The sequence below is a fragment of the Oncorhynchus mykiss genome, chromosome 9, assembly GCF_013265735.2.
Source record: "Oncorhynchus mykiss isolate Arlee chromosome 9, USDA_OmykA_1.1, whole genome shotgun sequence".
Lineage (NCBI taxonomy): Eukaryota > Metazoa > Chordata > Actinopteri > Salmoniformes > Salmonidae > Oncorhynchus > Oncorhynchus mykiss.
In genome coordinates this window covers 29,247,816-29,272,222 of record NC_048573.1, presented here as the reverse complement: position 1 = coordinate 29,272,222, position 24,407 = coordinate 29,247,816, and the positions used below count along the sequence as shown (strand labels likewise).

Genomic DNA, 24,407 nt, shown 5'->3' with positions numbered 1-24,407 from the left:
TGCACACACACACAATGACGTTTGACAAAGCAGAGAGATGAATGTAGTGAAGGGCAGAGGGGTTAACCTGGGCCCCAGTGCAGAGCAGAGATGGCCAATTCTTATTTTTCCATGAACTCACTGTGGCACTGTGTTACACAACAGGGTGGGACACATTGCTCTCTCCGGGGCCCCTCTGTGTGTTTGTGTGGGTGTGGGTGGGTGAGGCCTGGAGGGGTGGTACAGGGGAGAACCACAGAGGGGGATTAGAGAAGGTGTCTGATTTCAATGCCTGAGGGCTGATAGGAGATATCACAGATCTTTCTTGCTCTGTCCCTCTCTCGACATACAACCCTGTAATTACCCTAACGCTCACTCATAGCTCTCACTCAAACCTTTGTGTAGGCCAGGGTGGTAGGGGAAATCTACAGCTAGACCTATTATGGACTCTTGTGAGAGACGGCTTAGGGACTTCTAGGAAACTAGGTTTTCCTAAAGGATGGTTGTAACGTGGTTATTTTATCATTTTAAGATGTATAATGCACTTAATTGTAAAGTCGCTCTGGATAACAATGCTTCTTGTGTGAGTGGTTCGTCATGTCATGCATAAGAGAGGGAGAGATGGAAAATCTTTGAGTGCTAGTAATTTGTCTAATTGAGCAAGTGTATGAGTAAGCATGAGTAACCACAAGTATGTGTGTGCAGCTTGTGTGCGTGTGTTGCCCACAAAGGCAGCGGGGGGAGAGAGCAGAGATTTAGAAGAAGCTGACCGCAATGGCTACATATACCCCTGCAGCCTATTGAGAAATACCAGCATCCTGATTTCACACCGAACTCAAACATGAGTGTGCGTGCACACACACACACACACCACTATCCCAAAATCAACAACTTGATGCAAGTGTGTCATCTGGGCTCGGGGTAATATATGAACTCATCTTTCTAACACACATTTCATAATTGAGAAAACTGTGTGTGAAGTTAAACTGAAACCCATTTCCTCGGGCTGCCATGGGCACACAGCTCTAGGGCCTCACTGCCCGAGGAGCAAGCTCAGGGCAGACTCAACACAAACATTCCCAAAACCTTTCCTGTTAGCCACAATCCCTAAGGAAATCTGGATTAAACACTACCACAGGGGAGAGAGAGACTGAGGAAAGGAGGATAAAGAGAGAGATAAAAGGAGGCAAAGAAAAATAAATGTTGGTGTGCTTTGAGAGGAATCCCCTAAAGCACTATACAAAATACAATTGTATTTCTTGTTAAATACAAATATGTTACTTGGTTGATTGATTGATTGGTAGAAAGAGAGAGAAAGGGAGATTACTATTGTGCAGACAAGCCTGAAAATCAATCTTGTGCCCAAATGCACATTAACCTGGGGATGAGGTTAGAACAAAAGAAGGGGGAACTTTTGCCTTTTGCTTAAAAGAGGCAGGGTAGGAGAGTTGAACTTGGTCCTCACTGTCTGACTGGGCCCAGATGGCTGGTGGCTGCCCCTCTAGGTATAACAGACAGGGTTAGGCAGAGAGGTGTGTGTGGTTCTGGTTGGGCTCAGTTGGGTACCATGAGAAGAGGCACTGCGAGCACACACACACGGTCGGCTCTGGCTGGGTCCAGACAGCACCAGATCAGTCTTTGACATGGGAGAGTTTAATGACAGAGAGAGGAAACCTGAGGGGGAAAAAAAGTCTCCATCACTCGCTCTCCCCCTCGCTCTTTACTTCTCTCTCTTTATTTCGTTCCCTTCTTCCACTCTGACCGCTTCAAACATCAAGCAGGGCCGTCACTGCTCCATGTGGAGCTCTCGAGAGACCTTTAACTGTTGGCCTCATGCCAGAATAATCAGCCAAAACACACACAGACATGCACACACACGGTCACTGAAAGCACACAAGCACAGAGACACACACTCAAGCAAGCGCACACACACTGCCTAAAACCAAGAAGCCAGTTAAAATCCATGCGGTAAAAAAAAAGCATCAGTTCAAAGCAGCACAGTCTACAGAGCAGCTTTGAAAAGAACCATCTCCCCAAACAGAAAGTACAGAAGAGCATTCCTCCACCACCAGTGAAGTGGTGTGTAAACTGTCTTCAGAAAGTATTTACAGTGCCTTGCGAAAGTATTTGGCCCCCTTGAACTTTGCGACCTTTGCGACCTTTTGCCACATTTCAGGCTTCAAACATAAAGATATAAAACTGTATTTTTTGTGAAGAATCAACAACAAGTGGGACACAATCATGAAGTGGAACGACATTTATTGGATATTTCAAACTTTTTTAACAAATCAAAACTGAAAAATTGGGCGTGCAAAATTATTCAGCCCCCTTAAGTTAATACTTTGTAGCGCCACCTTTTGCTGCGATTACAGCTGTAAGTCGCTTGGGGTATGTCTCTATCAGTTTTGCACATCGAGAGACTGAAATTTTTTCCCATTCCTCCTTGCAAAACAGCTCGAGCTCAGTGAGGTTGGATGGAGAGCATTTGTGAATAGCAGTTTTCAGTTCTTTCCACAGATTCTCGATTGGATTCAGGTCTGGACTTTGACTTGGCCATTCTAACACCTGGATATGTTTATTTTTGAACCATTCCATTGTAGATTTTGCTTTATGTTTTGGATCTTTGTCTTGTTGGAAGACAAATCTCCGTCCCAGTCTCAGGTCTTTTGCAGACTCCATCAGGTTCTTTTCCAGAATGGTCCTGTATTTGGCTCCATCCATCTTCCCATCAATTTTAACCATCTTCCCTGTCCCTGCTGAAGAAAAGCAGGCCCAAACCATGATGCTGCCACCACCATGTTTGACAGTGGGGATGGTGTGTTCAGCTGTGTTGCTTTTACGCCAAACATAACGTTTTGCATTGTTGCCAAAAAGTTCAATTTTTGTTTCATCTGACCAGAGCACCTTCTTCCACATGTTTGGTGTGTCTCCCAGGTGGCTTGTGGCAAACTTTAAACAACACTTATGGATATCTTTAGGAAATGGCTTTCTTCTTGCCACTCTTCCATAAAGGCCAGATTTGTGCAATATACGACTGATTGTTGTCCTATGGACAGAGTCTCCCACCTCAGCTGTAGATCTCTGCAGTTCATCCAGAGTGATCATGGGTCTCTTGGCTGCATCTCTGATCAGTATTCTCCTTGTATGAGCTGAAAGTTTAGAGGGATGGCCAGGTCTTGGTAGATTTGCAGTGGTCTGATACTCCTTCCATTTCAATATTATCGCTTGCACAGTGCTCCTTGGGATGTTTAAAGCTTGGGAAATCTTTTTGAATCCAAATCCGGCTTTAAACTTCTTCACAACAGTATCTCGGACCTGCCTGGTGTGTTCCTTGTTCTTCATGATGCTCTCTGCGCTTTTAACTGACCTCTGAGACTATCACAGTGCAGGTGCATTTATACGGAGACTTGATTACACACAGGTGGATTGTATTTATCATCATTAGTCATTCAGGTCAACATTGGATCATTCAGAGATCCTCACTGAACTTCTGGAGAGAGTTTGCTGCACTGAAAGTAAAGGGGCTGAATAATTTTGCACGCCCAATTTTTCAGTTTTTGATTTGTTAAAAAAGTTTGAAATATCCAATAAATGTCGTTCCACATCATGATTGTGTCCCACTTGTTGTTGATTCTTCACAAAAAAATACAGTTTTATATCTTTATGTTTGAAGCCTGAAATGTGGCAAAAGGTCGCAAAGTTCAAGGGGGCCGAATACTTTCGCAAGGCACTGTATACCGCTCGACTTATTCCACACTTTGTTGTGTCACATCCTGAATTCAAAATTTATTAAAATAGGAGGTTCTCGCTCAGCCATAATCCACACACAATACCTCATAATGAAGTGAAAACATGTTTTTGACATTGTTGCAAACGTATTGAAAATGTAATATGTTCAATACACGCTAGAATCACCTTCAGCAGCGATTACAGCTGTCAGTCTTTCTGGGTAAGTCTCTAAGAGCTTTCCACACATTAATTGTACAACACGTTATATCAAATTGGTTGATGATCATTGCTAGAGAACCATTTTCAGGTCTTGCAATAGATTTTCAAGCAGATTTAAGTCAAAACTGTAACTCGTCCACTCAGGAACATTCACTGTCTTCTTGGAAAGCAACTCATCTCCCAGTGTCTGTTGGAAAGCAGACTGAACCAGGGTTTCCTCTAGGATTTTGTCTGTATTAAACTCCATTCCGTTTATTTTTGTTAACCTGAAAACTCCCCAGTCCTTAACGATTACAAGCATACCCATTACATGATGCAGCTACCACTATGCTTGAAAATATGGAGCGTAGTACTCAGTAACACTTTCTATTCAGAACAAAAAGTATATTTCTTGGTGTATTGATATACCATCCAAAGTGTATTTAATAACTTAACCATGTTCAAAGAGATAGTCAATGTCTGCTTTTTATTTTTACTCATATACCAATAGGATCCCTTCTTTGCGAGGCATTGGAAAATCTTGAGGGTCTTTGTGGTTGAATCTGTGTTTGAAATGCACTGCTCTACTGAGGGACTTCAGGGATTTTTCAGCCAATGAAATCCTTGGGCGGGCCACCTAAGCGTTTTTTGGGGTCGCTGAAGGCCAAACTGTATATTTTTAGTATTTTATTTTTTTAATGAAAATAATAAAAATCGGGATGGAAAAACGCTTCCAGATTAAACAAGACTAAAACAAGACAAAGTATGCAGAAAAGATGAATTGAAAAATACACTGCTCAAAAAAATAAAGGGAACACTAAAATAATGAAACAATTTTATTAAATACTTTTTTCTTTACATAGTTGAATGTGCTGACAACAAAATCACACAAAAATGATCAATGGAAATCAAATTTATCAACCAATTGAGGTCTGGATTTGGAGTCACACTCAAAATTAAAGTGGAAAACCACACTACAGGCTGATCCAACTTTGATGTAATGTCCTTAAAACAAGTCAAAATGAGGCTCAGTAGTGTGTGTGGCCTCCACGTGCCTGTATGACCTCCCTACAACGCCTGGACATGCTCCTGATGAGGTGGCGGATGGTCTCCTAAGGGATCTCCTCCCAGACCTGGACTAAAGCATCCGCCAACTCCTGGACAGTCTGTGGTGCAACGTGGCGTTGGTGGATGGAGCGAGACATGATGTCCCAGATGTGCTCAATTGTATTCAGGTCTGGGGAACGGGCGGGCCAGTCCATAGCATCAATGCCTTCCTCTTGCAGGAACTGCTGACACACTCCAGCCACATGAGGTCTAGCATTGTCTTGCATTAGGAGGAACCCAGGGCCAACCGCACCAGCATATGGTCTCACAAGGGGTCTGAGGATCTATTCTCGGTACCTAATGGCAGTCAGGCTACCTCTGGCGAGCACATGGAGGGCTGTGCACATGGAGGACTGACCCACCGCCAAACCGGTCATGCCGGAGGATGTTGCAGGCAGCAGAACGTTCTCCACGGCGTCTCCAGACTCTGTCACGTCTGTCACATGTGCTCGGTGTGAACCTGCTTTCATCTGTGAAGAGCACAGGGCACCAGTGGCGAATTTGCCTATCTTGGTGTTCTCTGGCAAATGCCAAACGTCCTGCACGGTGTTGGGCTGTAAGCACAACCCCCACCTGTGGACATCGGGCCCTCATACCACCCTCATGGAATCTGTTTCTGACCGTTTGAGCAGACACATGCACATTTGTGGCCTGCAGGAGGTCATTTTGCAGGGCTCTGGCAGTGCTCCTCCTGCTCCTCCTTGCACAAAGGCGGAGGTAGCGGTCCTGCTGCTGGGTTGTTGCCCTCCTACGGCCTCCTCCACGTCTCCTGATGTACTGGCCTGTCTCCTGGTAGCTCCTCCATGCTTTGGACACTACGCTGACAGACACAGAAAACCTTCTTGCCACAGCTCGCATTGATGTGCCATCCTGGATGAGCTGCACTACCTGAGCCACTTGTGTGGGTTGTAGACTCCGACTCAAGATACCACTAGAGTGAAAGCACCGCCAGCATTCAAAAGTGACCAAAACATCAGCCAGGAAGCATAGGAACTGAGAAGTGGTCTGTGGTCACCACCTGCAGAACCACTCCTTTATTGGGGGTGTCTTGGTAATTGCCTATAATTTTCACCTGTTGTCTATTCCATTTGCACAACAGCATGTGAAATTTATTGTCAATCAGTGTTGCTTCCTAAGTGGACAGTTTGATTTCACAGAAGTGTGATTGACTTTGAGTTACATTGTGTTGTTTAAGTGTTCCCTTTATTTTTTTGAGCAGTGTATAATCTTTGAGAACTAACAATCACAAAAACAAAAGCTAGACAATCAGGGAGGGGCAACCAACAGATTCTACATAATTTTGGGGACTTATAAATTAATGATATGTACCCGTTGATTCTTTAAGAATATAACTTAGAAATGCCTCATGAGCTTAGTTCAACTGTTCAAACCCATCAGAAACCAAAATATAACTTTGTTTACAAGTGTTGGAGTAAAACAAAGAAAATGTAAACAAACACCATATACTATAACCTCAAAACATGGTTAAAACTATAATGTTTATATCATGGATGGTCAGTCCTTGCATCCATAGCTCGGTCTATGAATTTGAGAGTGGTTGCATTTCTCCGGCCCATCTCTCAGCCTTTTACCAAACCAGAGATGCTTTGTTATTGTTTCCACTGCTGATTGTGGCTCTAACTTCTTTGTGGAAGGGGGTGGCATTTTCACGTCCGGATAAAAAGCGTGCCCAGAGTAAACTGCCTGCTACTCAGGCCCAGATGCTAGGATATGCATATTATTTGGGTAGAATATTTGGGTAGAATATTTGGGTAGAAAACACTCTGAAGTTTCTAAAACTGTTTGAATGATGTCTGTGAGTATAACAGAACTCATATGGCAGGCAAAGACCTGAGAAAAAAATCCAAACAGGATATAGGCTTAAAGATTAACTTCTTGTGAATCCAACCACGGTGGCAGATTTTTTTTAACGCTTTAAGAACATAGCCCAGTAGACAAATCATTACAAACAGTAACCAGCCAAGCAGAAGAGTTACAAAACTCAGAAATAGAGATCAAATTAATCCTTTACGTTTGATGATCTTCATATGGGTGCACTCGGAAGACATTCATTTACTCAATAAATGTTCCTTTTGTTCGATGAAGTCTCTTTATATCCAAAAACCTCAGTTTTGTTCACACCTTTTCTTCAGGAATCCACAGGCTCAAACGCAGTCAAAACAGGCAGACAAAAAAAATCCTAATTGTATCCGTAAAGTTCATAGAAACATGTCAAACAATGTTTATATTCAATCCTCAGGTTGTTTTTAGCCTAAATGATCCATAATATTTCAACCGGACAATAACGTTGTCAATATAAAAGGTAAAGAAGAAATGCACTCTCTCGGGATTGCACATGAAAAAGCTCTGTGACTCATTTATCAGAATACAAGCCTGAAACAATTTCTAAAGACTGTTGACATCTAGTGGAAGGCATAGGAACTGCAAATTGAGTCCTAAGTCAATGGATACTGTAATGGCATTGAATGGATAATTACAAAAAAAATAATAATAATACTTCCTGAATGGATTTTTCTCAGGTTTTCGCCTCTTATACTCACAGACACTATTTTAACAGTTTTGGAAACTTTAGAGTGTTTTCTATCCAAATCTACCAGTTCTATGCATATCATATCTTCTGGGCCCGAGTAGCAGGCCGTTTAATTTGGGCATGCTTTTCATCCAAAATTCCGAATGCTGCCCCCTACCCTAGAGAAGTTAAGGAGAAGTATATCTTTAATTCCATGCATAACAGTTGTATTTTCATCAACATTTATGATGAGTATTTCTGTAAATTTTAGTAGCTCTCTGCACTTTGACCAGATGTTTTGGAGGCAAAACATAATCTTTGTTTACATTGGCGTGTTTTTTAACTTTATCGAACAAAACATACATGTATTGTGTAACATGAAGTACTATGAGTGCCATCTGAAGAAGATCAACAAAAAGTTAGTGATTCATTTTCTCTCTATTTCTGCGACTCCTCTCTTTGGCTGGAAAATGGCTGTTTTTTTGTGACTTTGTACTGACCTAACATAATCGCATGGTGTGCTTTCGTCGTAAAGCCTTTTTGAAATCGGACACTGTGGTGGGATAAACAAGTTTATCTTTAAAATGGTGTATAATACATGTATGTTTGAGAAATTTTAATTATGAGATTTCTGTTTTGAATTTGGCGCCCTGCAATTTCACTGGATGTTGGTCAGGTGGGACGTTAGCGTCCCTAGAGAGGGAGGTTAAAAAATGCTAGACTTTCTCGCAGCTTCATGACTACATTTCAGCCGCGTTTACATCCTGATCTATTTTCATTTCTGTCACATGAAACCACTCCCATGCACTGTGCGCTTTTGACAACAGTTTTTCCCCGCTAATTGCATTATGGATGGAACATTTGCGCATAATATTGTCGTGTGTGCATTTTTGCGCTTATAAATGAAGAAATAATCGTTTTTCAACATTTTAAGCTAAACATTCTTATCTCAATGCTTTTTAAAGGATATTTTGATGTAGCCCTACTGGTTATATGAATTTGAGATCCATCTTCCCACAACTGTCACAGAGTCTGTTTGGAATAGGTTATTTATTTCTCGCACAGAACGACAAGCTGACCAATATAACTTTTCTACTATGGGGGAAAGTTGACTGACACGATCGAGTGATTTTGCTGTTTGTTACTCGTCTTGTCGGCTGAGGAAAAGTATATGTGGACGGTTATTTTACCATCTTCAAAGTGTGCATAAGAATTCGGTAAGAAGGACTCACGCCACTGCATTGTTCTGTTAACATGAATTACCATAATCTAAAATGTGATTTCTGTCATTCTGAGCACCCTGGGTGGAAGCCCTAATTAGGTTACGCACCCAATGCACATGGGTCCGGAAATTTCTTATTAAAACGCTGCCGTCCGACGCCACATTTTCTTAACGGAAACCCTGTTGTGTATATGTCTGAATCTCTGCATGTGTGTTTCTCTGGAAGTGGAGACACTCTCAGTCACGCTTGAGCTGCAAGCACAGCCTCACCACGCTGCGATGCTCCCTACTCTACTGGGGTCCCATCTCTGAATCACATCGCTTTGATTCTCCCCTTTTTATATTCTTTCTTTTTATAAAATGCATCATCCTTGCAGACAACCTCCCAGACAGAGTGGGCTGGAGTCTGATGTCTGAGAGTATAAAGTAGGAAAGTTTAGACAATCTATTCAGAGTGAAGTGGCAAGGTCTCTGAGGAGGATTCACTGATAATATTTTATCCTGAACTGCGGCAGTTTTTTCTGCCGCCAAGTCAGTGTCCATGGGTGGACTATAGGGGCTCTTGGTTAGGAAAATGGAGAGAGGATTTTTCCCATATGTTTTCTGTCCCATATGTCGGCCACTGGTCCGAATCAGTGCTGCGGCCTGTGTATTTGTGTTAAGGCCATGTGTGACTCATCCTCATGAGTGGACTCCTCACAGGGTTTATATTCTAACACTTCAACTAGCTCTAGTAGCTGTGCACAACCCTAAACAATAATAGGTCCAACTAGCTAGTATGATGAGAACCACAGAATACTAGGGCCTACCAGCTAGTAGGATGAGAACCACAGAATACTTGGAAGTTGTCCTTGTGAAATGTATACAAATGTAGGTTACAGGGCTACAATAAACAGAGTAGCAGAGTATGCATGTCATTTCTCAAAGAGAGACTTTTTCTCTCTCTCGCCATCTCACTCACCCTGTCCATCATTGTCTACCATCATTGTCCACCGCCTTCACTTGAGTCACTTCCCTTTCTGGGACGTACGTGCAATGACAAACTCAACCCGCGCGCGCACACACATACACACAACTAAAATGGGCCTCTTTAACAGTTTGGGTTGTGTGACAGAAGTGCTCTGCTCAGTGGTAGCTGTCAGGAAGAGAGAAAGAGAGGATGGGGCCATCCATAGAGCAAATAGTTGATGTTCTGCTTTTCCCTGCAAACTCAATGACCTTCTCTCTTTCTATCGCCATTCCCCTCTCTTTTGCTCTCCATCTCTCCCCTTCTCTGATGACTCAATGACAAAAGGAGAGAAACGGGGGTATAAAGGGAAACGGGGGTCAGAGTGTATAGAACAACACTACAATCCCAACCAACCCCTTTAGGACCCTGGCTGTGACTGTTTTAGATTGTGGGACTGTTGTGAATCATCATAATTAAATCAGCTATGTTCCTATGTAAAAGATAGTCAAGTATTCAGTGAACCAATTGAAAGCTATGGTCTGAACCAGACCAGAAAAGAGCAACCCTCTGGTCATTAATAACCTCAACTAACCACTGCTGATCGTGGACTTCAGGAGACAGCAGGCTCCCTCTGCTGTCTCCTGAATTAATGCCCCAATCCATATCGGCGTACACATCACTGCCAACCTGAAATAGTTTACCCACTCAGACATTGTGGTGAAGAATGCGCAACAGCGTCTCTTCAACCTCAGGAGACCCTCACAAATTTGTACAGATGCACCATTGAACTTAGTCACTGTCACTAGCCGGCTACCATCCGGTTACTCAACCCTGCACCTTAGAGGCTGCTGCCCTATGTACATAGACATGGAATCACAAGTCACTTTAATAATGGAACACTGGTCACTTTAATAATATTTACAGTGGGCGGCAGGTGCCTAGTGGTTAGAGCGTTGGGCCAGTAACCAGAAGATTACCGGGCGCCGAAGACGTGGATGTTGATTAAGGCAGCCCCCAAGCACCTCTCTGATTCAAAGGGGTTGGGTTAAATGCGGAAGACACATTTCAGTTGAAAACATTTAGTTTTCCATACGGTTTTACTCATTTCATATGTACAGTGCCTTGCGAAAGTATTCGGCCCCCTTGAACTTTGCGACCTTTTGCCACATTTCAGGCTTCAAACATGAAGATATAAAACTGTATTTTTTTGTGAAGAATCAACAACAAGTGGGACACAATCATGAAGTGGAACGACATTTATTGGATATTTCAAACTTTTTTAACAAATCAAAAACTGAAAAATTGGGCGTGCAAAATTATTCAGCCCCTTTACTTTCAGTGCAGCAAACTCTCTCCAGAAGTTCAGTGAGGATCTCTGAATGATCCAATGTTGACCTAAATGACTAATGATGATAAATCCAATCCACCTGTGTGTAATCAAGTCTCAGTATGAATGCACCTGCACTGTGATAGTCTCAGAGGTCCGTTAAAAGCGCAGAGAGCATCATGAAGAACAAGGAACACACCAGGCAGGTCCGAGATACTGTTGTGAAGAAGTTTAAAGCCGGATTTGGATACAAAAAGATTTCCCAAGCTTTAAACATCCCAAGGAGCACTGTGCAAGCGATAATATTGAAATGGAAGGAGTATCAGACCACTGCAAATCTACCAAGACCTGGCCGTCCCTCTAAACTTTCAGCTCATACAACGAGAAGACTGATCAGAGATGCAGCCAAGAGGCCCATGATCACTCTGGATGAACTGCAGAGATCTACAGCTGAGGTGGGAGACTCTGTCCATAGGACAACAATCAGTCGTATATTGCACAAATCTGGCCTTTATGGAAGAGTGGCAAGAAGAAAGACATTTCTTAAAGATATGTGTCGTTTAAAGATAAGTGTTGTTTAAAGTTTGCCACAAGCTACCTGGGAGACACACCAAACATGTGGAAGAAGGTGCTCTGGTCAGATCAAACCAAAATTGAACTTTTTGGCAACAATGCAAAACGTTATGTTTGGCGTAAAAGCAACACAGCTCATCACCCTGAACACACCATCCCCACTGTCAAACATGGTGGTGGCAACATCATGGTTTGGGCCTGCTTTACTTCAGCAGGGACAGGGAAGATGGTTAAAATTGATGGGAAGATGGATGGAGCCAAATACAGGACCATTCTGGAAAAGAACCCGATGGAGTCTGCAAAAGACCTGAGACTGGGACGGAGATTTGTCTTCCAACAAGACAATGATCCAAAACATAAAGCAAAATCTACAATGGAATGGTTCAAAAATAAACATATCCAGGTGTTAGAATGGCCAAATCAAAGTCCAGACCTGAATCCAATCGAGAATCTGTGGAAAGAACTGAAAACTGCTGTTCACAAATGCTCTCCATCCAACCTCACTGAGCTCGAGCTGTTTTGCAAGGAGGAATGGGAAAAAATGTCAGTCTCTCGATGTGCAAAACTGATAGAGACATACCCCAAGCGACTTACAGCTGTAATCGCAGCAAAAGGTGGCGCTACAAAGTATTAACTTAAGGGGGCTGAATCATTTTGCACGCCCAATTTTTCAGTTTTCGATTTGTTAAAAAGGTTGAAATATCCAAGAAATGTCGTTCCACTTCATGATTGTGTCCCACTTGTTGTTGATTCTTCACAAAACAATACAGTTTTATATCTTTATGTTTGAAGCCTGAAATGTGGCAAAAGGTCGCAAAGTTCAAGGGGGCCGAATACTTTCGCAAGGCACTGTATAAATAAATAAAAATATATATATATATATATATATATTTTTTTACCCCTTTTTCTCCCCAATTTCATGGTATCCAATTGGTAGTTACAGTCTTGCCCCGTCACTGCAACTCCCGTAAGGACTCGGGAGAGGAGAAGGTCGAGAGCTGTGCGTCCCCACGAAACACGACCCAGCCAAGCCACACTGCCCACTTAACCCAGAAGCCAAAGTCTCTTTGCTTATTTGAGCTGTTCTTGCCATAATATGGACTTGGCATTCTACCAAATAGGGCCATCTTCTGTGTAGCACCACTACCTTGTCACAACACAACTGATTGGCTAAAACACAATAAGAAGGAAAGAAATTCCACAAATGAACTTTTAAAAAGACACACCTGTTAATTTAAATTAATTCCAGGGCACTACCTCATGAAGCTGGTTGAGAGAATGCCAAGAGTGTACAAAGCTATCATCAAAAACCCTAGAATGAGTACGACCAGAAGTCCCCACAAGAATATTAAACAAACATTTTACCAACTGGGGACATTTTATTAGTCCCCACGAGGTCAGATGCTATTTCTAGGGGGTTTAGGGTTAAGGTTAGAATTACATTAAGAGGTAGGGAGGGTTAGGTTCTTTGGTTAAGGTTAGGGTTAAAGTACAGGTTAGGGGATAGGAAAAATAGGATTTTGAATGGCACTGAATTCTGTTCCCCCACAAGGTTAGCTGTACAAGTCTGTGTGTGTGTCTGTGTGACAGAAACAGAAGTACAAGAGAGAGAAGTCAGAAATGATGAGAAACCTTAGCAACCTTTAGCCCACATGTGTGTTTATCTGCAGGCTGCTGTGTGTATGTTAGCGATGCGGCGCCTGGCACTGAGTTTGTCACCTCCGGCCCACTGTCTGGTTTCATTGTTGTTATTGTCATGGTAGGAGGAAAAATAATAAGGTTTCGTTCTTGCTACCCAGTTCCCCTTTATCAAGTCTCTGTCTTTCCTCTTTAGTCTGGACTGATGTGGTGTTGTTAACTGGAAAATAAGGTGAGGGACCCTGCTTTCTAAAGATCAACTCTGTATGTTGCTGGTGCCATCTCTGACTCCAAGGGGCTTCAACTACTCTCTCTCTCTCACACACACACACACACACGAGCCCTTGGGGTAACACAATGTGTGTGTGTGTCTGTCTGTGCGTGTGTCTGGCCCTTGCCACTCGCCATGATGCCACAGTCTAATATTAGCTTCTCAGACAGAAAAGGGTGACAGAGGGAGCAGTGAATGTGAAAAGCAGGACTAGTGAAAGAGAATCGTTAACTAGGTGGCTGTAGTAGCAGGTTCTCAATCTCCTCCTAGCCACGGTTGTGTTGCAGACATCAAAATTGTCTTGCTAATTTTGTGGCAGTACTAGCATCATATCATGGTTTGTATAATAATGGCATGGTGTAGGCTATACCAATGTGTCTCTGATATGGTTCATCTGTCACTAGGAGGTGGTTTCTTGCCAATTGCCACTCCTTGTTCTTCAGATGGGCGAGCATGGCAGTTGGGGATGATGACGGTGATGGGGCTTTCCCCCTTTTTAGTGACCACAGAGTCAGGAAACCCGTTTAACTTCCCATCCGAAAGACGTCACCCTACACAGGGAAATTGTCCCATTCACTGCCCTGGGGCATTCAAAAAAAGTATAATTAGTCCAGAGGAAAGAGTGCCTCCTACTGGCCCTCCAAAACCAATTCTAGCAGCATCTGGTCTCCCATCGAGGGACCGACCATGACCAACCCTGCTTAGCTTCAGAGGCAAGCCAGCAGTGGGATGCAGGCTGGTATGCAACACTCCTATCCAAACCAACCCTAATGTGAACTCTAACACCTAGGAAAGGAAACCAACTCCCAAAGGCTATCTCTTCAGATTCAAAAACACCAGTCCGAGAAGACGCAGACTTTTGACAAACTGGTGGTTAGTAAACTATCAATCACAATCTAAAATCCTTTGAGGTCCAAAAAGAACACATACAAACAAAAACAAGAAGCCTTTTATCCGAGGCCAAAAGCATCAGAGAACGAAGCATTTCTTTCTAAACAGACACTCTCCTGCTAGGGTCTCTTGGTAGCTTCAAGCAATTATTAATGTCTCATAAACCAGCACATGGCAGAACTATTTCCCCCCTATTAAAATAATATTTGTCCAAAAAACAAATCCACTTTTCTCATCCTGGGGATTCCTGCCCCCACTCATTTCACAAGAAACACACTGGAGCAAAGAGCACAACAAAATACCAAAAACAGTCAATATCATTCAAGTTGAATTCAACCCGGTTTTTCTCTCGCTGTGTGCTGTAAAAGATTGCAAAACATGGCATGATTCTGGGATGGTTGGAGAAGAGGTTAAATTAAACCAAGCATGCAGACAGACAGGGGATCACTACGTGTTTTCTGAATGAAACATCCTGAAACGTGACGGTGGGTCGGAAAACGCTGACGCCGGTAGAAACACGTCTGGTTCCCTTGGCAATGCTGTAATTGCTACCAACAGCAACAGGACCAGGAGGGGAGGGTGGAGGAAACTCGCTAGGCTAAGAGGAGAGAGAGAGGGCACTGCAAAACAGTACTTTCTGTGCTCTCTCTTTCCCTCGCTCTCGGAGAGTAGATTATCAATGCAAGGGATTTGTCTGCCATTGAACTCCTTGGTAGGCCATTTTTGGGGTTGTAAAAATGCGTTTAGTGTAAACTTAAAAACGACTAAAACCAGACATAAAAAGTATGAAGAAAAGATAATTGACCTACAGTTGAATTCGGAAGTTTACATACACCTTAGCCAAGTACATTTAAACTCAGTTTCACAATTCCGGACATTTAATCTTAGTAAAAAAATCCCTGTCTTAGGTCAGTTAGGATCACCACTATTTTAAGAACGTGAAATGTCAGAATAATGGTAGAGAATGATTTCTTTCAGTTTTTATTTATTTCATCACATTCCAGATGGCAGAAGTTTACATACACTCAATTAGTATTTAGTAGCATTGCCTTAAATTGGTTAACTTGGGTCAAATGTTTCAAGTAGCCTTCCACAAGATTCCCACAATAAGTTAGGTGAATTTTGGCCCAATCCTCCTGACAGAGCTGGTGTAACTGAGTCAGGTTTGTAGGCCTCCTTGCTCACACACGCTTTTTCAGTTCTGCCCACACATTTCCTATAGGATTGAGGTCAGGGCTTTGTGATGGCCACTCCAATACCTTGACTTTGTTGTCCTTAAGCCATTTTGCCACAACTTTGGAAGCATGCTTGGAGTCATTGTCCATTTGGAAGACCCATTCGCGGCCAAGCTTTAACTTCCTGACTGATGTCTTGAGATGTTGCTTCAATATATCCACATAAATTTCCCTCCTCATGACACCATCTATTTTGTGAAGTGCACTAGTCCCTCCTTCACCAAAGCACCGCCACAACATGATGCTGGCAGCCCTTGTGCTTCACGGTTGAGTTGGTATTCTTCGGCTTGCAAGCCTCCCCCTTTTTCCTCCAAAACATAGCAATGGTCATTATGGCCAAACCGTTCTATTTTCGTTTCATCAGACCAGAGGACATTTCTCCAAAATCTTTGTCCCCATGTGCAGTTGCAAACTGTAGTCTGGCTTTTTTATGGCGGTTTTGGCAGTTTTCTTCCTTGCTGAGCGACCTTTCAGGTTAAGTCGATATAGGACTCGTTTTACTGTGGATATAGATACGTTTGTACCTGTTTCCTCCAGCATCTTCACAAGGTCCTTTGCTGTTATTCTGGGATTGTTTTGCACTTTTCGCACCAAAGTACGTTCATCTCTAGGAGACAGAACGTGTCTCCTTCCTGAGCGGTATGACGGCTGCGTGGTCTTATGGTGTTTATACTTGCGTACAGATGAACGTGGTACCTTCAGGTGTTTGGAAATTGTGGACTTGTGGAGGTCTATAATTTTTTTTCTGAGGTCTTGGCTGATTTCTTTTGATTTTCCCATGATGTCAAGCAAGGAGGTACTGAGTTTGAAGGTAGGCCTTGAAATACATTCACAGGTACACCTTTAATTGACTCAAATGATGTCAATTAGCCTATCAGAAGCTTCTAAAGCCATGACATACTTTTCTGCAATTTTCCAAGCTGTTTAAAGCGAGTCAACTTAATGTATGTAAACTTTTGACCCACTGGAATTGTAATACAGTGAATAATAAGATAAATAATCTGTCTGTAAACAATTGTTGGAAAATGACTTGTGTCATGCACAAAGTATATGTAGTAATCGACTTGCAAAAATGATAGTTTGTTAACAAGAAATTTGTGGAGTGTATGTAAACTTCCGACTTCAACTTTACTTATCTTTTTATAATATCATCTTTGAGAACTAACATATCACCAAAATAAAAGCTAGACAGTTGGTCCATACTTGCGAACATAAGCAACCATTTAAATTTAAAAACAGGTTCTCCTACACAAAATGCATATCAGCCAATTACATGTATTTCACTGACTGGTCAAATTGTGCTCTGTGCAAATGCCTAGTGCACATAATTGTTGCAGATTGTGGCAAGGGTTCGAATCTCAAGAGTCCCCCCTTTGAAAAGTGAAATTACATGTATTGTGTTAGTGTGTTGAAAAGGGACGCCTTCAGCCAACATCTTGAAAATGAAGATTATGAATTAAATGAATAAGGAGTTACCACTTTCTTCAGCCTTGCAAACAAAACTCACTACTATTGCCTATTAATCATATTGCATAGGCTATATTACATAGACGTGTACACATAAACATAGGCCTACAGAGTTAAGACTTTTTTATAACCATCTGCTTAGTCATGCGTGTTATTTCCACTGTTCACCGATGACTTGGATGTCGATTAAGGCAGCCCCCACACCTCTCTGATTCAGAGGGATTGGGTTAAATGCGGAAGACACATTTCAGTTGAATGCATTCAGTGGTACAACTGACAAGGTATCCCCTTTTCCCTTTATTTTTTCTTGAGAAGGACGAGCATTAAAGTGTAGAGTAGGATTATAGTTTGCACTCTCGTTATCACCCTACAGATGACAGAATTGCAGTTATTTTAAAGAAGTTTAATTGCAAGTATGGAGGACTGGAATCGACAGTCTTATTGTAGGAAGACACTTGGCTGTCACAGAGCTCCACAGTGGGTCTCATAATACCCATAAAACCTAGCGGTCAAACAGGGAAATGGTTCCAATCGTTTTTCCACCATTAATTTCTCCCATAGGGGATTTTAGAAACACTTAAAATAAGGGCTGTGTTTCGTGTAGGCTTACCCTGGAATGAGGTTTGGATTAACCATTAAAAATAAATTTCCCTTTTTGACTACTAGGATTTATGGATATTAATGACTGTGGTACTCTATTAGTATGTTCTTATGAAGGCCTACACTTACATGCAGGCTTACAACGTTTAATAGGCTATGCATTATTATAATCATCCACTTCGTGACATGCGTTTTGAATCAAGTATCAAGGACAGGCAATGAACAGTTTTTTCCTCAACAAAAAAGCTTGATGCGAGGGGGGCTCGAACTCACGGTTAAAGTGCACCATCAATTTTGAGTCAACCGCTTCAGCAGTGTGTGCCACCTTGAAGCGATGATAGCCTACCTGACTGCTGTTTGACAAATCCATTTATTTTCTTTTTTATCCCAAGTTCTTATTTTTTTCTATAAAAGCATATGGATGTATGTAAAACAGATCAACAAAAAAATTGATTGTTATATGCAAAAACATGAAAATTTTATCTAACATTAGAAATGCCAATGGTTGGTGGATATATATAGTCTAAGATCTTTGATAGGCTGTGGAAGAATGTGCCAGAATATAAATCAGTGCCACCTGTTGAGGTTAGCATGGGGCTAACATATGCCATGTTATCTGATGGGACAAACTACAATTTAGAGTTCTGGCACGTGGAAGTTGGCAGACACGCATTTTGTGCCGGAGAACCTGTTTAAATATAAATGGTTGCTTATGTTCGCAAGATGGACCCAATGAATTTAGCAGTATTGACTTTGTTATTATGTTTGAGCAAAAGAGCACAGCATTAGCAATGTCAAAAAAAAAGCATAGAATTGCAGGAAATGTACTTTAAAACAGAAAAATGTTCTCTCAACTCCATGGCAGAATATGTAGAATCGCAGGAAATGGCAAAATGTGTAGAATTGCAGGAATTTTGAGTTAAAACTTTGCTTAAATATTTTTTTTAATGTCTCTACACCACCCAGATGGGGGCCTCTTAAAATGTCTCTAAAATTCAGCCGTGGTGACGGGCCGACCGTGCCCATTACCACGTCCCCTGCCACGCTCACCACCTAAGCCCTTTTTCTGATCCAGAAGAAAAGTTGAATGCCAAGGCCAACAACAACACAGGGAACTTGGGCTTCGATATGATGGTGTTTTCAAAACCACACTGGCTTATTTGCATCGAGAATTCTTCTGTCTCATCCTTCTTGAAACAATAATAACACGTCTTAGCCCTACAGATAAAGTGAAAGGTTATTTGGAATACATTCCAAGCTCATGAAGCAAATAATGCGTTCTCACTTGGGTTTAGAGACGGGGCTCTTTCGTATAAAGAATCCAATCATTGCCTGGTGACGGTGAGGGAATAACATTGTAACTCTGGCCCCCTCAGGCTTTTGGGAATTAGGAAATGCACCGCCAACTAGAAAAGTTTATTAAAATACATGACCAATAAAGAAAACCCCTTATGTAAAATTGTGATATTCCGTGGCTTTCCTCTTCCACTAGCATGTGGCGGAGGACCAAATCTGGGGAGTGCCAAGCCAAATTACAAAAAAAATGGCCTTTTCATCCGCTGTAGTTCAGAGAGGGAAGTTGAGAGCGGGAGAGAGGTTGAGACAGTCAGATAAAGATTTTTTTTTTTTAAATAGGTAGCGTAGTAGGAAAGCATGTCACAACGCCATCCAACAAGTGGTCCATGGTGGCAAATAGGCTTCAGGGAACATCGCACTGAAATTAAGTCACAGCCCCTTTTCAAATCAACCTATCAACTTTGACGGCGTGAACCCTACAAGTGAAGCAAACTGCACGTTCTACATTGGCTTCCATATTCAATAATCTTACCCCAACTTTGAAGATGTTTTACTGTGTCTGAATGTGGGGCACGTCTCTTCAGTAACACAATAGCTCTCAGGTCCTGAGGTGACACACAGATCTGGGTTTTACGAGCTTGTATCTCCTCCCTCATTAACCTATCTGTCAATGCCCCGGCTCAGGTACAAGGAGGAGGTGAGGCGGGGAGTGTGTGTGTGTGTGTGTGTGTGTGTGTGTCGGGGGGAATGAAATCGGCAGACCCTTTTAACTCTACCCCAGCCCTCTGCCACCAAAAAGGTCACTGCTTCCACATCTGCTCCTCTCTCTCTCATAATGGGGGAAGGGAGAAGAGGACCCTGGGGACTGCTTCCCCTCTACACACAGAAAACACACACACTCTAGGGCTGTGATGGAAAAAATATTGTGGTATCGGTATCATGGCAAAAATGAAAATTCGAAGCAGACCAAACTATTTGGTCCTTTAAAAACCTGCTGTATGTAAAATATTGTGTGCTATAGCTTGGAAAATAAATGCATGTGACTCTGGGTTGAATGATAACATAATAGTGCTGAGCAAAACTGCACTGTCGGTTAGGGGCCCGTAAAAAAGCATTTCACTGTAAGGTCTACTACACCTGTTGTATTCAGCGCATGTGACTAATGCAATTTTGAGGTCGGTTTGGTTTCAGTTAGATAAAAAAAAAGTTTTTTTTTCTTAGATACGTTTTTTTATACATTAAATGCACTACGCGGGTTGAACGCTGTAACACAGACTAAAATCAAGTCTAATGATGGTAGAGTGTGCCCATTACAGCTTATCATTTATTCACATTACTTTAAAAAATATGTTTTATTTGATGACTATTATTTCATTCCAAGCCATCAGCTCATCTCTATAGAGCTGCTGCCTATGTTGTCTGACAAAAATCACAATTTTAGTAGTTCTTCAAAAGTAAAAAAAGGCATACTTTTACAACTGCTGAATATCAACCATCAATCACTTAGCTCATGTATTTTCAGGCTCGCGAAGCAACTGCTTTCTATCCCTCTCGATCATGCATTCTCTCATCTCTCAGTCTCCGTGTTTGCTCCACACAAGTTTAAACAGGTGCAAAATGGATTATGGTCATTGTAGTTAATTAACACATTTTCTGCACCTGTTGGAAACTACAACTCCCTACGACATCACACAGTTCAGGCTTGATCTGATTTATCTCTACCGAAACTGCATTCACAGAAGAAGAAAAACTAACAAAATGCACTTCAAATAATTGAACCGAACATTTTGGTTAATCATGCAGCACTAAAAACATGTTTTTTTCCAACATTAAGGCTGTTTGCCTAAAGAAGTTAAATCCGCTTCATGTTTTGTTTCCTTGCCACGATACTAATGAGTATCGCCAAACTGGTATCGTCCTGGCCCTGACACACTCGTGTTTCCAGGGAACTCACACACACCAAATGACTAAAATGTAAATGTATGTGCATTTGGAAGACACTCTTATCCAGAGCAACTTACAGGCGCAATTATGGTTAAGTGCTCAAGGGTACACACACACACACACAGTGGCTCACACGCCTCTGTCCCTCACAAGCAGGCTTAATGGTGTAATTACACGGACGAAAAGAGGCCCGGCTCTGTCTCGACTGAGTCGTCCCGCTGTACACCTTTGGGTAAAAGTGGGAGGGCATAACATTTTTTATTTTTTTTGTTATATCCAATAGCTTTACCCAGGGGCCATGTAGAGGCAGCATTGTGTTGAAATAAGTGATTCATGCTTTTATCATCCCAGGTGATGCCCAGATTGTCTACCCGTGAACAGTAGTTTTCTTTCAGCTAGGGCTGCTAGGCTCACTGGTATCAGGCACACTTTCTGAGGGGGAAAGAAAGATTATACAGCAACACTATCTCATTCCTGTTTTTCTAACATTCAGAGAGCTGTGTTGAGGAGATATGGTAGGCTGCAGGTTGGCTAGTCTTATCACTGCTCTGTGACACAGCTCAAATATGAATTCCAGCTGTTTTTTATATTTATTATGTTAGACAAAACTATGGTCCTTTTCCTTGGGATTTTTTTTTTTGCACTGAAGAGACATCCATTGAGTAAATGCTCCACTATTTCTCTTACAAAAACAAGAGATCACGTAAAATGCCACATTACACTATTTAGGCTAAACTAAGCTGAAAGGGCAAGAAAGAGCTCAGACATACAAACCATCTTAACATACTTAAGCCAGAAACAGACGGTCAATCTTATCAAGCATTTTCAGCAAACCTCTAGAATGTGCTCATGTTTTACACATTTATAATTGCTCACAAACTCAAACAGATACTGCTTGAATTTGTCCTATAGGAACACAGATTTTTTTCTTTCTCATTGCAAAACGTTATGCTACGGTGTGCCCTACTACCGAGTTCAGAGTACTGCCCTCTCAGCTCTGCACCAGTGCGCCCTGCCTCAACCACAACTCCCAGCCAACTCTCAGAGGGGGCCATGGCTGTCAGACCTGACCCTGAGTGGGGTTGTGGGGGCACTGGGCTGTGGACAGGCCGGGTGGGATGTGGGCTCCCTCTATCTCTCTCCCTAGCCTCCAGCCATTGACGCGGTCGTGCCCGGCCACATGCTAATAAAGATCCCTTATGGCACTCTAATTCTGTTTAAACCGCTAGTCTCACTCCCCCTCCTCCCTCTATCCTGGCAGAAGAAAAAGCACACAGCTCGGGTAGATATCATCTGGACAGGTGGCCAGCCACCCAGACCCGACCCACCTGCCCTCTCTCTCTCTCTCTCTCCAAACAGAAATCAGCTCAGGTCTGCTGGAAAGCCCCAAATGAGCACACACATTACCTACCCTCGACAGCCACCCTCCCTCCACACGCACTTCTCCTCCAAAAAGACCAGCTAATGTCTGTCCCCCACTGAGCTATCTGTGGGGACTACTAACTCCAGATTACCCCCCCAAAAAACTTGTTTGGCTAATGTGCACGCACACCATCGAAATTATAGGACTGTTTTGGGAATTGGAGAAATATCCATAGACCGGATAGATAATGCAAATGCTATGCTGCTACTAGTTTACAATACATAAAAGTAACAATACTACTTACTGCATCATAAGAGCATTGAAAACTTGGAAAATGTGGCTATAGAATAGTAGGCATTAGGCAAGCTTTGATGACGTTACTACTTCCCAGGCAATTCTAAAGTCTAGTGACAGATAAATTAAATGGGCTTCATTTAGCCTATATTTCAAATAATTACCACACGTCTCTTATCTCCCAATTGCACAATTAGCTACAATCAAAGAAATTGGGCTAAGCCCATGGAACTGACGAATATTTAGGAAGATAGAAAGTCTGAGGGATAATTTAGCTCGTTGCCTCCAGCAGCAAAATAAAGGGTATTTAAACAGATTAGTTGGCTGCCTTTTTTAGGATTGCCTTTCATTAATGTGAGTAGCTTCAACCTAGTGAATTATCAACAGTAACTTGCTAAACAATCTCTATTTCATCAAGTAGCTTATCAACCTTGGACAGAGGCATCTCATTTCACGTATATTTTTGTAGCGTTTTGGATTTCAGTGGCTCGCGCTGGCTATCTGACGTTTATCTGACGCTTAGACATAAAATATAGCAAAAATGACATGTATACGAATCCTCACAACGTCATGCTTTTTTTTATAGATTTGAGTTCGTTTTTAGAGGGTTATAGCAGGTAGAATTAGATAAATTACATGTCCTTAGTATAATGTGTCTGCAACACGGACGGAGGAGCTCGGGGCTGTTTCGTCAACACCACTTTATATGAGTACATTTACGCATGGCAAAATATATGCTTACAGTTCTCAGACGTCTGCAAGTGTATTAACCAACAATCGATCGAGAAATATCCAATCAGTTAACGTTAGCCAGCTAACACCACAGAGACGAGTCGAACGTAATCGAACGATGCCTTGCTTGACAAAGGCGAAGCCACAACGTGTTTCAGACTGTGGAACTGTAGATTACATTGCAACATGGTTATAAGGCGAACACATACATATCGTGGGATATATATAGTTGAATAATATGACCTAAACATAGACAAAAAAAAACGATAGTTTAATTTTTTCCCAGCCCATACTGATTGTACTCGTATCGTTGTCTGGTGTTGAAAAAGGACCTCTGAAAGCTAGCAGTAGCGAGCTAGCTCGACCCCCAGAACACTGCACGGCAGTGCAGCAACAGTCAGTACAGTGAAGTAGTCAAAGGAAAACACACAATACATTCAGACAAAGAAAATGCTTTCCCAGACTGAAAACAAATGGCCACAAACATCCACATTTGCTCGGCTATATATGCTCGAACAGAAGCGACCAATTATCTTTCAAAAAAACTTAAATTCACTTTAACTCCAATAGCTACAACCACCAGCCCTGAATCTCAGACTTACCCTGTCACAACAGGCGCCATCTTCCACAAACTCTCACCAAAACTCCAACACTCGCGATATCCTTTCTCCCCAGACCAACAATCCGCCGAGACAACAGAAGCAGACTGGCGTGGAGGGGCTAGGGAGACGGAGAGAAACGGGGCGGGAGAGGAGTACAGAAAAGAGGGGGAGGCGGCAGGTTGCTAGAGAGAGTGAGAGAAAAGGGCAGACGCCACAACAACAGGCGTGGGAAACTTTAGACATCACGCGATACCAGGAAAACTCTCACCATAGACAAGCATGGAGGCAGCATCGTCCTATCGCGAGATGTGCGCGGAGTAGAGTTGCTTATTTTATGGGCTGAAATAGTATTCCCACGTGTTTACCGGGTGATAAATTACAGCACTGATCTGAACATAGTTTGGCACGGAATTCTGCACAATGTTGTGAGGAAGCCTGCATTTTCCCAGGCCCACACAAG

At 42.3% G+C, this 24,407-nt stretch overlaps 1 protein-coding gene across 2 annotated transcripts in view; it reads right to left on the bottom strand.

The window, feature by feature from the left end:
- The window catches only part of rbpjb (recombination signal binding protein for immunoglobulin kappa J region b), a 92,227-nt gene extending 68,131 nt beyond the window's left edge, over nt 1-24,096 (bottom strand). Inside the window, exon 1 of one of the 2 annotated variants that reach the window (XM_036987790.1) lies at nt 23,948-24,096. In XM_036987790.1, the coding sequence (XP_036843685.1) occupies nt 23,948-23,967 (20 nt within the window). In that variant the 5' untranslated portion in view covers nt 23,968-24,096. The remainder of the gene's footprint in view (nt 1-23,947) is intronic. The other variant, XM_036987791.1, reaches the window with a different exon arrangement.
- Nucleotides 24,097-24,407: the final 311 nt, after the last annotated feature.